Source organism: Desmodus rotundus, chromosome 12 (assembly GCF_022682495.2).
Source record: "Desmodus rotundus isolate HL8 chromosome 12, HLdesRot8A.1, whole genome shotgun sequence".
In the NCBI taxonomy this organism is placed as follows: Eukaryota; Metazoa; Chordata; class Mammalia; order Chiroptera; family Phyllostomidae; genus Desmodus; species Desmodus rotundus.
In genome coordinates, this window is record NC_071398.1 from 66493416 (window position 1) to 66508429 (window position 15014).

At 43.1% G+C, this 15014-nt stretch overlaps 1 protein-coding gene across 4 annotated transcripts in view; it reads right to left on the reverse strand.

Moving 5' to 3' along the window:
* The window catches only part of GDAP2 (ganglioside induced differentiation associated protein 2), a 61631-nt gene that overhangs the window by 37303 nt on the left and 9314 nt on the right, over positions 1-15014 (reverse strand). For all 4 annotated transcript variants that reach the window (XM_053915734.1, XM_053915733.1, XM_053915735.1 and 1 more), the window contains 4 exons: positions 11063-11216; positions 10575-10663; positions 4601-4677; positions 999-1158 (listed from right to left, as the gene is read on the reverse strand). In XM_053915734.1, the coding sequence (XP_053771709.1) occupies positions 999-1158; positions 4601-4677; positions 10575-10663; positions 11063-11216 (480 nt within the window). The remainder of the gene's footprint in view (positions 1-998; positions 1159-4600; positions 4678-10574; positions 10664-11062; positions 11217-15014) is intronic.

Consider the following 15014-nt stretch of genomic DNA (forward strand, 5'->3'; position numbering starts at 1 on the left):
AATCACTCTTTGAGAACGGTGAGCAGACAGGAACCTTTGGCTAATGACTAGTCTCATCTACTGCCCGGCAATGCCATCTCCGATCAGTGTTGCTGTTCATTACTCCTTGCCATGTAAAATACATTTTGTGCACTTCGGGAAAATTACATCCTATAGTGGTGACCACAACTACGAGGATTTGCACAGGACTCTGGGCGGCATCCCAGGGAGTGCTCTACTGGAGGCTCGCTAGAGGACACGGGTGCCCCTCCAGCAAAGCCTGGTTCCGACACATTACCTGATGCCACACCATTTAGAACTCCCTCTGTCTGACTGAAGTCTGTGCACTGGTAACTGAAAGGAGATGAGTAGCCTTCTGGAAATGTGAACGTGATGCTCATCACTACGTGATTCCTAAGCTGATGAATTTTGAGATCAATTTCCAGCACTGAAGCCTGTGGCTGTCTCTGCAGAAGTGATTTATAACCTCAAACATATATACCCTTGAGGATCGGCACAAACTGTCACACAGGACAGGTTCGGAAGGCCTCCCATCCTACTGTGCTCTACCGTTTCAATCTACGTGACTATGGAACCTGAAGAAACGAAGTGAATAGTTACAGTATTCTTGTCTTAGAATTCAACGTCAGGTATGGCTTTCAAGGACACTGCTGAAGCTGTTGAAAATTTTAGATGCTAATATACGTGACCACTGTCTCAACAGTGTCCTGAACGAAACTATAAACTTCACGAGGGTAGCAATGCTGTTACAGTCGGCCACCTCTGAATTTCTGTCACCTAACACAGACTTGACATTATACATGTGGGTGCACTTATTTACTGTTTAATTTAAAGAGTTAATCTTAACGTGAGTAAGACTCCAAAAACATCGAAGTTGGTCTTCGCCTTCGTGCCACTCTAGTAGACAGCTTCCCCCAGGTCTAGCTGTACTCCCCGCTTCCGCGGTGATCAGTCCCTTCGGTTGCTTTCAGAGGGCGATTAAAAAAGGTAGAACTCACCCTCCGGGGCCCCGGGTTTCTCACTTATCCGAATCTGCCGTTCAGGCACCACAGGCTCCCCTTCTGCGTTCCCAATATCTGCAGGCAGGTACAGCAGTGATCGCCTCTCCTCCTTCAACGACCTTGGGAAGTACAGAGGTAGCAGCTTTTGGTAAGTAGCCTGTGTCAGAAAAGCAAGACGTACTGTGGTAAACCTCAAAGTAACAGCGCAGGCGCCCGCGGTGCTCAGTGCTGTTCAAACACTGTGAAGACGGCCTCCATCAAGCATCTTCCCTCCTCCAGGCTCAGACCGGATGCTGCCTGGGACCCTCCATCAGCTCTGTTACAGACCAGGATGTCCTCAGCTCGTGAAACAAGACTCCTGCCCTGGCAACCCAGGGCACAGGGCCTGGACTGGGGGGTTCTGCCCCTCCAGTCCCCTTCCCCATCCTTCACCTGACTGACGACAACTGTCTCCCAGGATTTGGCTCAGAGGCTACCTCCTCGGTCCTCACTGAGCCATCAGGGTATGTTGACCCAGTTTAGTTTCTGAGGGTTTTTTTTTTTTTTTAATGCTTCTAACTCTTTGTGAAGAATTACTATTCTAAGACTTTTATTCTTCTTTTGAGGTTTCCCAAAGAACAAAGGTAAATTTTTCTTTTGAAAAAACAAATTAAAGTGAAACTCATTCTATCTTGTAACTTCCCTGCGGGCTGGCTCACTGGACTCATTTACGAATCCATGACACATTATAGGCATTTAGTGCCCTTATTCTTCCTGTTCCCTTTTCAGCATCATAAATTTTTTTTAAGTTTATTGTTTTTAAAGATTTAATTATTTTTAGACAGAGGGGAAGGGAGGCAGAGAGGGAGAGAAACATGAATGTGTGGTTGCCTCTCACGCACCCCCTACTCAGGGCCTGACGTGGCCCACGACCCAGGCATGTGCCCTAGACTGGGAATCGAACTGGTGACCCTTTGCTTCACTGTCCGGTGCTCAATCCACTGAGCCACGCCAGCCAGGGCTAATTATTGTATCGTTTTCCATACGAACAACTGGAAACCTACTTTTGCCCACACCTGTATTTCATGTCCAAGTGTTTGTGTGGACATACCTGAGTGGAAATTTTTTTGAAGTTCAACTTTTTGACAAACTCCCAGACTGTTTTCCAAAGCAGCTGCATGACTTCACGTTATCGCTCGGTACGTGTGAAGGGTCTCATTTCTCCACATCCTCACCCGCACATTACTATGTAATTATAGCCACACCAGTGGATGTGACGTTATTTTCACTTGCATTTTCCTAATTGTTAATGTTGTGGAGCATCTTTCCATGTACTTATTGGTCATCTGTGTATTTTTTCTGGAGTAATGTCTACTTAAAACTGCTGACCATTTTTTTCAAAACGATTTTTTTAGAGCAGTTTAAGGTTCAAACAGAACTGAGCAGGTATAGAGATTTCCTACATCCCTGTCCAAGCACATCTGCAGCCACCAGGGTGGTACGTTTGTTACAACTGATGAACCTACCGCGCTGCATCTGACCTCCCACGGTGTAAATGACGTCCGGCCTTGGTGGCGCATGTTCTCTAGGTCTGCACAAATGTACAAGGACCTGCATCCCTCGCCACAGTCCCATGCGGAGCACCCCCACTGCTCTGAAATCCGCTCTGCTCTGCCCACTCGCCTCTCCCTCACCCCCAACCCCTGGTCCTTTTATGTCTTCAGAGTTTTGCCTTTTCCAGGAACGTCACACAGTTGGAATCCTGGTACGTAGCCTTTTCGGATTGGCTTCTTTCACTCAGTAATATACATCTAAGTTTCTGCCTTACCTTTTTATGGCTCAATACAATTGTTTTTAGCGCTGGACCACATGCCGCGGCGCAGACATGAGCATTTTATTTACCACTCACCCGCTGAGGGATGCTCTGCTCACTTCCCAGCTTTGGCAAACACGAGTGAAGCCGTTATAAACACGCTTTGTAGTTTCTGTGAGGACGTAAATTTTCAACTCCTCTGCGTAAATGACAACTTTAGCCCATTTTAAAATTGGGTTATCCTCTTATTGTGAATTATGAGTGACCAATTGATTTATGTTATTTTGCCTGCTTGTGCTTTTGAGGTCATATGTAAGAAACCATCACTTAACCCGAGGTCATGAAGATTTATACCTATGTTTATACCTGTTTTCTTCTACCGGTTTTACTGTTTCAGCTCTTATGCGTAAGGCCTGTACCCAGCAGTTGACGCCTGTGTATGATGTGAGGCGGCGGTCCACCTTCTTTGTTTTACATGCAGAAACCCAACCGCTGCAGTACCGTTTGTTGCTAGGCTACTGTTTCCGCACCGAACTGTCCGTCCCGGCCGTCTTGTCGAACACTCCACCCCACTGCTCCACGTCCACTCTCACACCAGTGCCACGTGGTCCAGGGCTCTGAGCAAGTTTCCAAACAGGTCAAGCAGGAATTCTCCAACCTCTCCCCTCTCCAAGGGTTTTTTTTTTTTTTTTTTTCACTATTCTGGGTCCCTTGCACACCATGTGAAATTTAGGATCAATTTGTTAATTTCTACTAAAAGTCAGTTGGGATTTTGATAGAGATTTTGTTGACCTGTAGAACTGTTACTGTGGACAGTTCGCTCATTATTACTAAGTAAGGAAGCAAAGGGAAGTGGACATTGTTGAGCTTAGTGTGCTGGGGAGCATAAGCTGGTGTGCTTCCCCAGAAGGTAGAGGCAGGGGTCACAGCACTGCCCTGCCAAGGGTTAACGCCCCTCTCTTCCCTGCTAAAGTACCAGTTGTTGGGAGGTCGCGGGGAAGCACGTGCGCAACAACGGAAGTCAAAATGGCGCAGGGGGAGGTGCTGAGGGGCTTGACCTTAGGGGTCTCTCAGTCTAAACGCAAAAGGGATTGCCTGGCCAGGGGGTGGACCCAGCAAAAGTCCACAAACGCTTGGGAAGTTGATTAGTATAGAAAACACCATTTACTTTTATGTTGATTTTGTGTCCTGTTAACGCTTCTGAATGCTATTCTCCTAGTATTTTTGTAGACTTAATTAGTATTTTTACATACAAGAACATCTGACCTGCAAAGAGAAACAGCTTTATTTCTTTCTCTCCAGTCTGGGTGCTTTCTCCTTCTTGCGGCCGGCACACCCTGGGCAGAAGCAGTAGGATGCTGGAGAGCACCGGCGGCAGGCACATTCTGTCTTCTCCTGCTGTTCTGCCAAGAGCTCTCAGTATCCCCTGTGGGTCTCTCCTCTGTGCCCTTTGTCAGGGTAAGGAAGTTCCCTTCTACTCCTAGTTTGCTGAGCGTTTTTTTCACCAAAGGGTGTTAGATTTGGTCCAGTGTTTTTTCTGCATCTACTGAGATGATCACGTGGTTTTATCTTTTTTTTCTATTATTATTCTATTATTCTGTTACTATGGTGCATTACATTGATTGATTTTTTTACGCTGAACCAACCTTACATTCCTGAGCTAAATCCCACTTGGTGATGGTATAGAACCCTTTTATATGTTGCTGGATTCAGTTTGCTAATATTGTGTTAAAGATTTCTGCATCTCTAATTCATAATGAATATTGTTCTGTAAGACTTAAACAATGAAACATAACTAGCAAAATACCTCTTCCAGTTCAGAGACAGCAAATACTACTTTTTCAATAGTTTCCCCATGAATCTCTAGGAATCTCCTTACAGTGCCTAAGGAAAAAAAATAGAAAGATTATTCAATAGAAAAAGGTCCTTATGTATGAAGAAAAATCAAACCCTTCAAAGTTTTATTTTTGCCGTGGTCACCCCTCATCTCATTCAGGTCTCTGCTCACTGACACCTATCTGCAGAGCCTGCCCAGACTTCCCGAGCCAACAAGCCTTCCCGGATCTGCTCTCCTCCAGAGCGGCTCCTGCATCCATTCCGTGGAGATTCTTGCTGATGGTCCGTGCTCCCCGCCTCGCACCCCCAACCCCCCAATCCACTGGAAAGGAAGCTCCACAACAGCAAGGGCTTGGTTTGCTTTACTGCTTCACTGCCAGTGTCCAGAACAGCGCCTGGTCATAGAAGGTGCTGACTCCAGTCTTCCCTGGTCTAGTATTTTCCTTTTATCCCCTGTGGCCGCTCTCTCTGGCCAGAATGATCCAGCACAAGTGTCTTTCCACTCATTCAGTGCCATTATTCGGTGTCCTACTCAGCCCTTCATTCCTGCCCAAATCCCACCAAACCAAAGGTGAATTACACTTTTCTTAATTTCTGTGGTAGCCAGATTCTTCGTGGCCAACTCCCTAACAAATGAGACCTGATGGTCTTTTCTCAGACCTTCACTTACTGGAGCTCCAGCTCTCTAGCTTTACTTCTAGAAATGTCCACAACTCACCTTTTAAAAATGCTGTCCTCCAGGGTTCTGTCCTCCACATTTTTTATTTTCTTGATATATATATTCTCTTTCACTCACTGATTTGCTGGTTAGGTACCACCCCAAATGCTGATGGCTCTCAAACCTGTATATTGTTTTTCTGAACAAAAAACCTGAATTCCCTAACACCTACTGGGCATAATGCCCACATGATCCAGAATACTCAAACTCAGCGAGTCCAAACCTGATCCCAACATCTTTTCCCCAAAACCTGCTCCTTTAGCTGTATTCCTTATTTCGGTTACACAGAAATATCCATCCACTCTCCCAAGCTAGAATTCTGAACTTTTTGGCACTTTCTTCACCTCTTCCTTCATTGGCATTTTCAATGATTTTCATGTCCTATAAAGTCTATTGCTAATACTTCTAACATCTGTGCTTTCTCTCTTCCAGCTGCTCTGAAGGCTCACCAAGACTTTGGCAGTAAGCACTTAACTGTTTGCTCTTGTCTCTACACGTTCACAGCTGCTGAGTTCTCTTCTGCTGTCCTCCTTACTGAACACTTGGATGGCTCTTCACTGCTTGTAGGTTAAGACCCAGAGTCCCAGCAGGGCTCTTCACACAGTGACCTCAACTAACCAGCCCCCCTCCTGCGCCCCTTGTCCCGCTTCCCCCCACATGCCGTACGCTGTAGCCCAATCGGCTTTGCCGCACTCCCAACACGCCACTTACTTTTACGCTACCCTACCTCTGTGTGCATGGTTACCTGTCACCAGACTACCACTCACCCGCCATGGTGTTCTCTTAGTGAACTCCTCCTCATTTTGCAAGGCCCAGTCAAAGCCCTCCTTGGTGCACAGCTCCACCCCTCTTCTGCTCCTCCTGCAATGCTTTGACAGCCCCCCATTCGTGAACTTCTCACAGCACAACTTGGACTGTGAGCTTTTTCAAGGCCGTTTTACATTATACATACAATACAAGAATGCATGTTACACTGACATTACCGGAGCCTAGCACACTGGAGGGCTCAGTGAACAATCATTCAAAAGTAACTGGTAACTGCATTAACACCGTACGACTCTGGTTACCTCCACACTGTCTGCCCTGCTCACCACTGCATCTTGAGAACCTAATGGAGCAGACCCATTTGCTGAAGGACTGAACAAACATTCATACTTCTCTCTCTGTCAGGTGACAAATTCTTGTTTCATTTCTGCCTGAATTCCTCTATTTAAAAAAATTATTTAAATAAACTTTCAAAAGGGGATTTCCTTCTATTTACTCTGACGCCAAGTTTTAATGTTTACACATAATAATTTCGCAGCATGTAACTGTAGGATATCCTTTGGAAGACATAACACAATGCCAAATAGTAATTAAACTGAATTCCCTCAGCAGAGTGCATTCAGGAAGTAATTCTGCATAAAGAGGTAAAATAAGTGATGTCATGGCTAGAAGGCTGTAGTACCACCTGCCACCACGCTTCTCCTTCCAAGGTTTTATCTGTGTACTACCCTCGGCAACCAACAAGGATGTCAAGTGCCTAACTTTTAGAGAAAACCCTTTAGCTGGAGAGAGGACATCTGGGACATTAAAATTCCCAACCTGGAAACACAACAAGAGCAAACACCGTCTTTTTTTCCTCACCACTGGGCCCTCTTCTGTACAGTACTGGGCCTAGCACATAGTAGGCATTCCAAGTTTTGTTGACTGAATAAATAATCTGACAAATTTGTTTCCATGCAGATGTTTCTTTAGGCTCCTTCTGGAGAAGAACTGAACTGCACATGCGCCAAGAATAAAAAGATACATAGTCTCCATTCATCTATCAAGAAGATTCTATTGTACTTTGGGTTTCAAACAAAAGGAATTTCTGTAAGAGCTTAATAAGAAATAAAGGTTGTGGTACTAAGGACTCGGAGTTACATCATTAGATTTGTTCTTGGCCCATATCTGCTACAAGAGATTACAAGCTGTTTATTTCTCAAATGCTCAGAAAGTATGTGAGCAAAGGGCACAATTATCTGAGTGTGTGTTTTTTAATGAGATTAATTATATCTTTGCTATTATATTTAAGGTGTAATAAGCTGAATAGGCCTTATAAAATATACGTTAACTTGTCCATCTTAAAGCTTTACATTTCTTGCACTAAATTCCTAGAAACTGTTTCACGAAAGTCCCTTATTGCTGCTGTTGATCTTTATCTGCTGTGGCTACAATTACTGCTCCAAGCAGACACTTCCACGGTCCTTCAGCAAGTCATTTATCTGGGGCCACAGACCTAGAGTCAGACTGGTAGAACTGGGACTAAAACCCTGACTTCTTGACTCCCTTTTTCAGAGTCTTTTTATTTATTATTATTATTATTTATTAATAGATCATTGACTTTTATTACAAATGTACTTGATCACTTGGCTTCAAAAAGTTTAAAATCAATACACTATTTTCTGTATGCCAGTACAAAGCAAACTGTTTTACAAATTAAGTACCTAAAAATTGAACATAAACATTAAAATCTGATGAAAACCAACTATAAAAATCCTTAATCTCTCTCTTCAAAAAAGGAGTCAGTCTTTCTGGTCCTATTATACACTATTAATACTAGTTACCATTTTTAGAATAGGTAGCTAAATTGTATTTTTCTGTTAGCATACAATACTCTTAGACTAATAGATTTATATTCGTACAGATTCCAGTTAAGTTTGTGAATGTAAAAGCCACAGAGAGCAGAAAACAAAACCCACAGGGACAATAAAAAACCTTGGAAGTCTCACTTTCTAGCTGTCCCATGCTGGGGTTGAAATCTGACTCAAAGTGGAAAATATATCAATGTGTTTTTTAGGTCTTCATATCTAGAGATGGATAAATATTCCAATTTGATGTTTCAGGTAATGGAGAGAGCTGCTAGTAATTTTAACCTGTGCCTAAAGAAGAACAATTTTATTTGGGAGCAAATACTTACTGCCTTGAAAAATAGCACAATAATGGCCTATGAAAATCAGTTGTGGGATAACCTTTAACCTTTTAAACTTGGCAAATTATTATTTTTTTTAAGATTTTATTTTTATTTATTTTTAGAGAGTGGGGAAAGAAGGGAGAAAGAGTGGGAGAGAAACGCTGGTCTGCGAGAGAAACATGGATCAGTTGCCTCGTGCATATCCCAACTGGGGACCTGGCCTGCAGCCCAGGCAAGTGCCCTGACTGGAATGGGACTGGCGACCTTTAAGTTTGCAGGCTAGCACTCAATCCACTGAACCACACCAGCCAGGGCTAAACTTTAAAAATTACGAAACAAATAGAAAGTAGGACTCAATGACAGATAGTTGATTATACTGCAGAGCTTTTTTTTTTTTTTTTTTTTAATAAAATGATGCTGCCTTTTTACCTAACTACATGATTACTTTATAAGAAATGGAAACATAAAGGAAGGCTTAGCTCAAGCTATGAGATATCAGAGCAAGGGATAAGAGAGATTAGAGGATGTCCAGACCTGGCAAAAGTCCACCAGGAAGCTGTATGTTATATAAAGTCAGGAACTCTGCTTTGGAACTCTGCGCCACTTAGAACCCCTGCAGGCGAGCTTCAACACAGCAGTTTCCCACCGAAGCAGCGGTAACGCGAGCATAAGGAACAGGTTACTAAGCCTGAGAGTCAAAAAGCCTGGATAATGTTTCAAGTCTGAATAAGCCTGAGAACATAATAAAGTTCTCAGTCTCTTTTTATTTGTAAAATGGATACCACACTACCTAAAACACAGTGTTGTTGAGGCAGTGAAAGTAATTCCTTTATCCCCTTTTTAAAATACCTATTTTTTTTAGCAAGTACCATATGTAAAGCATTCTTGACCTACTGAAGCATTGTAAACATGAAATAAAATGATGAAATCTCTGCTCGGTCTAATAGAATGCATATAAATACCCTCTAATTACAAAATATATAAATTTACTATAAAATCCTTGAACAATAAGGATCTTAGTTTTAAAAATAGCTTATTATTAAACAAGACTATTTAAAACTGAACATGCCCTCAGCCTAAATTCTAGGCTTTATAATAATAATTTTATATATGCAAATATCTGTAATGTTTTGGTGGATATTAAGACTTACAGCTCTTCATCATTGAATTCTAGAGATAAAAAGGCGTCTTAAAGATCATCTAGTATAGTTTCCCTCCCAAATGAGGAATATCTGGAAAATAACGGTCCTTTAGCCTCTGTATGAACATTCCAGTGATAGCAAGTTCACTAAAAACACCTTAACATTACAGAGTCTTAGCTCAAATGGAACCAAGTATCTCCTTCCTTATCACTTGGCCTTGCACCTGCCTTCTACTCTAGGGGACCTCCTCTACAATCCTTACAAGGGTCCGAGAACTTCCTGAAACAGCCTGTAAATTCCACTCGCACATACATTCCTCCGGGGAAAGGGTCCCCAGCTTTCTCTCTTTAGACCCCAGGGGACTTCATGACGCTCACAGGGAGGTTGAGGACTGCTGCTGTGACAATGCAGCGTAGACCGAGTCCACAACGAGACCCCTGCAGACAGCTGAGGACGGGCTGGCTGCACCGGCGCCACAGCGCGCTCTTCTTTAGGAGCGATGCCGCTAGTGTTTCCAACCATCAGCTTCCCGTCTGCCGGGGTCTCACGGGGTGTGAAATGCACAGCTACACGCAAAACTCCAGATGCGACATAAACCTGCACGCGGCACAGTGAGATCACGGACGCCCTCAAGTGGAACATGAACTTTTTACATTACATGTTGACATTCCCGCGCACAACGGTTGAGCTCAGCCTTTTTTTAAGCCTAACTGCAGAGTTTCACGTATTCAAACACCACACGTGAACGCGGCCGTGGTTTACACTGCGAAGTGCTATGTGAGTCTGACACTGTAAAATCTGTTTTGATTTCACTGCTCCAGCCTGTTAAGATTCTTAAGAATTATGACTCAAATGCCCAATGCACTGACCATACTCCTTAGCTTGGTATCATTTTCAAATTTAATAGGCGAATCTTCCAAGCCTTTACTCAAATGGATAAAAATGTCAACACAAGAAGGTACGCTGAGGGCTCTGTACTTTGTCAGTGCGAGCTTCCCTCCAGGGGCCACGATCGGATAACAAATCTTCTTTGGTGATAACTATCTCACTAGGGATAAAATAAATTTAAGACTCAATTTATGTGCAGCACCCCAACCCCACATGTGAGGTGCTGCGCCCATTTTCGCACAGCGCCTCCCCTGTTACTCACGAAGTGCTATGTGTGTGGCGTCCTCTAAAGGGTAGCCTCGTTTTGCAGAATTGACGACACAGAACCCAACAGAAGACATCGACTGCTCTCTGCAATCAAACAGAAAACAGAAATTACAAACACTCGCAATACACAGCTCATTTGAAAATGCAGCTTAACTTCTCCTTCCCTGTCCCTCCACCAAATCTACAGCAATAGTTAACTCAATTGTAGTATTTAATAATCATATTAATATATAATTTAATTTCACCATTTGGGGGCAATTCCAAATAAAGACTGAGTGAAATGGGAATAAGTTAATTTCTCAAGTCATACAAAGCCATTCCTTTTATTCTGCTAAGTTTGAGAAGAGAATTAACTCTATTTTCAGGGTCCTCCAAAATTGTCCAAATTCCTCAAAATTCGACTTGCATAGCTAGGTCTCCTTTTAAAGCCAGGGCCTTAAACGGTGCGTGGCACGCTACACCCAGGAGACGAGGATGCCGTACTTTGCCAGCTGAAGGACGTTTCTGTAGCAGCTGTACAGGGAGCTCTCTGCGGCGGTGCGGTAGCGGCTCTTGTACTTCGGCCCCACTGTGTGAATGATGAACCGGGCAGCTAAATGAAACCCTTTTGTCAATTTGGCTTCCCCCGTCCGGCAACCTGGGAACAAAGGGGCACATTTCAGTCATGGTGGTGTTAGAAAGACATCAACAGAACAATGCATTTAACAGAAAGTATTAAGAATGCTAAGAAATTTCTATCAAAAATATGGGTTGAACACTAACACTTACCTGCTCCCGAAAGGACAGTGAAGCAATATAACAGGTATGGAAACAGGGACAAAAAGAATGGGAGAGACCCTGAAGCTGGTAAGCACCGTCAAAATTCTGGAAGGTAGAGCCCATGAGCTGGAAGTAACTGATTTCGCAACGCAGAGAAACCTAAGGGCCCACGGGAAAGGAGTGGCCAGCGTGAAGAAAGGTGGTCTGCACCCTTCTGAAGGTGTCTTCTTTTTGACAGACCGACCGACTGCTTCCATTCAAACCCGGAGCTGGATGCGTTCCTGCTGTGACACTTTGGGCAGGTGCTTGGCCTCGTTCTGCCTTGATTTCCTATTTAATGGGGTCCTAGCAGCACTCACCTCACAGCACTAAATGAGTCAATGCGTGCAGAGTGCACACGCGCTGGCTACTGTGGTTGGTACTACTGAAAAGGCTCAGAAGGTGGAGGTCCTCAGTGCTTCCAAAGGCTACGGTGTAAAGTGGGACTGAGGAGAAAAGGCCGAGTTAAAATATGCAAGAGAACGCTCAAATCTGTAACAAGCTCCCCCGCAGCCAGCACAGCAAGGAGACCGACACTCGCCCACCAGAGCGGCAGGACTGTTAACTCTCTGGAGATGTGAACTGGAGTCTGGACTCCAGCCAGAACCCCAGGCACAGGTGAAAAGAGGTGTTTCAGTTAAAATGTAACACTCAAATGTGATTAACTCTACATCTCTGCTCCACATTGACTTCCAAATGCAGACACTCACGCCTACATCCCTGGAAGCGTCCTTTCCAGAAAACAAAGAGGCCCAAACCGAAGGACCTACAGATTCTGAGAACGGAGGGAGGTTCCGCTACAAAACAACGGGCTCCTGTGCGTCATATACTTCAAGAGCCACCAGGCAAAAACCACGCCCATGCACACAAAGCTTCCCTTGAGCTTCTCAGTTCCTCCCTCTTAAAACAGCTGACACTCAGGGATCACCAGGAAGGGAGGGAACTTCTAACACAGGGTGGGGGAGGGGAGGAGACATGCTCAAAAAATAGACAATGAAGTGAAGGAAACTTTAAAACAAACCAAAAAATTCCCAACACCATAATCGCTACTACTCTCAGAGACACACCACCAGAATGTTACATAAAAAGGAATATTCAGAGAACAGGAAAACGCACTTACATAATAACTGCTGTAGCCAAGTGGAAAAATGATGGAAAGTAAGACATAATAGATATGAGAAGGAATACACAAGGAGGTACAACATTCAAAAGGATTTCTTCAAAGAGAGAACAGAGAACACAGAGGGAAGGAAATTATTAAACAAATAAAACAAAAAAAACTTCCAAAACTGAAAGATACGAGCTTCTAGACTCAGAGTCCACAGAATGCCCAAACTATACCAAACACCCAGGGAAATCACTGCGAAATTAAGAGAACATCAGAAATACAGATGAGATCGTAAAGGTTCCAGAGGAGCGATTGGTAGTGTGCTAAGAAAAAATAATAAGAGTAACACATGGCACGATATTCCAAGAGCAAAAATGAAAATAGAAAACAATGGAGCAATATCTTCAAAAACCTAAAATGAATTTCTAACTTAGAATTCTATTTCTAATCAAACAGCCAATTAAGTATGAAGGTAGAAGTAAGAGCTCATTGACTTTGCTCCTTTCTCAGAAATGTCTGGTAGGCTGATTCACAGAAAATAAAGGAGTACATCAAAAAAGAGAAAGGCATAAAGCCTAGAAAATTCTGGGGTTAGAAAATCTAATCCATTAGAGAGAAAATGGGCTTCCTGGGATGATAACTGAGCAGCAGGGAGAGAAAGCGCACTCCAGAGAAGAGAGGATGGGGAGGCTCCAGGAGGGACCTTACCAAGGAAAAACTGAGCTGGAAGATAAACAGAAGTGTTTGGCTTCACTGAGAGGGAGTTTATAGTGACAAAGCTTTGGATCAAATCAATGGCAGGTAATATATAATTGTCAATATGTAACTGATAATTAAATAATCAAATTGACAGATATCTAGAGGAAAAATAACTGAAAAGGGAATGTTGATCTATTTTCTAATCAGCAGTGAGCAATATTTACACAGTCACAACATTAATGCTAAGTATTAATTTCATAAAAAGTTGACAGACTAATTTGGGAAGGTGGCGAAGGGGAAAGAATATGTGTGAGTGGTGTATGTATATGTAAAAGAGGGGAAAGAATGAAAGAGAATTTAATCTTTAATTTCCACAATAATAAGTCAACAGATTATAAAAAACAGGGAAAAAATCTGTATCAGTTTTAGCATATTATTTAGCAATAGATGGCAAGTAAGATATGGAACCTAAAGGTGAGGCATTTGCTCCTGGAGGGCAGGGATCAAGGTAGGGAAGGAAAGGCAAAGAAGTGTTGCTTCCCTTCAGACACTTGGACATAAAATTCTTTGACTTTTACATTGTGTGCATTACCGATAAAAAACTATAAGCACAAAATGACGGGAAGGAAGGAAGGGAGGGAGGGAGGGAGGGAGGAAGGAAGGGAACACTCACTTGGCACCATCTCAGGGAGCTACAAACCAATTCTTTATTTTGAAAAATAGTAATGACAAGAATCAAGTATTAGCCCTGCCCCTCGAACAGAAACTCTAATTCAGAGTAAGCCACATAAAGTCAGGTTACGAGGAAAGGCTTTACTTTATAGAAGACTACCTGCTAGTGAACGTGGATGGAATGATAGCTTTCAGAAAAACGTAACTTCAAGATCTTAACAAGATTACTGACTCAGACAAGCACTATGAAGTGTCGCTAGAACCGCCGTGTGAATGTCTGTGAGGCAGCGACCGTCATCACACCCCCTCTTTGGAGGCAAGGAGACTCGGGCGCAGAGGTAAAGCAAGTGGTCTGGCGTTACAGCTGGTAATCGCAGAATTATAGTACGAACCCCAGCTCGAAGACTCTCAAACACATACTGTCCAATATTAAGGTTTTTTATTTGTGCACCTGTATTAAATTTTATCATCTTCTTTTTTTACCCATAAGTCCAACTCTAAGGTTGGACTTACGGATAAAACACACACACACCATCAGGAATTTTTCCAGACCAACTTCTCTGTTACTTTTATCAAAAACCTTCTGGGCATTACCTCTAATACATTTTCTAATTTCTACATGTTCTCCATGGTATCACGTTTTTAGTTTGATGGAAGGCTTTCTCCCCACTTCTGCCCTCACAGTCAAAATTCAGTTTCTCGACCAGATAATGCGGTCCTTCTCTCTCCAGTCCCTCTTTCACGGAGCCAGCGTTGCAAGTAGCCCTATTCAAATTCCAGTTTCTTCAGAAGTTAGAAAGCAGATGTCATTATTGAATAGTTGAGATCAAGTGACTCAAGACCGCACACAGGCGGGATCTGCTGTTCACACCTGAAGAGCCACTGCTGTATTTCACAGGCCCTCTTTATGGAATCGGGCGACTCAACTTCACAACATTCCATTTGGGCTCAAATGACAGTAACCAAAGGTTGCTGGGTGGTAATTTAAGAAAATAAATGCAAAAAAAGGTAAACTTGATTCTGAACCCACAGGACTCTTCCTGTTCCCATTTCTAAAGAAATATTCCCAGCAGAAGAATGCTATGGTTAAAAAAAAAACAGGAACAAGTACAAAAATAATCGAGAGTATGTTTGGCTCTTGCGATATACTTTCAATTT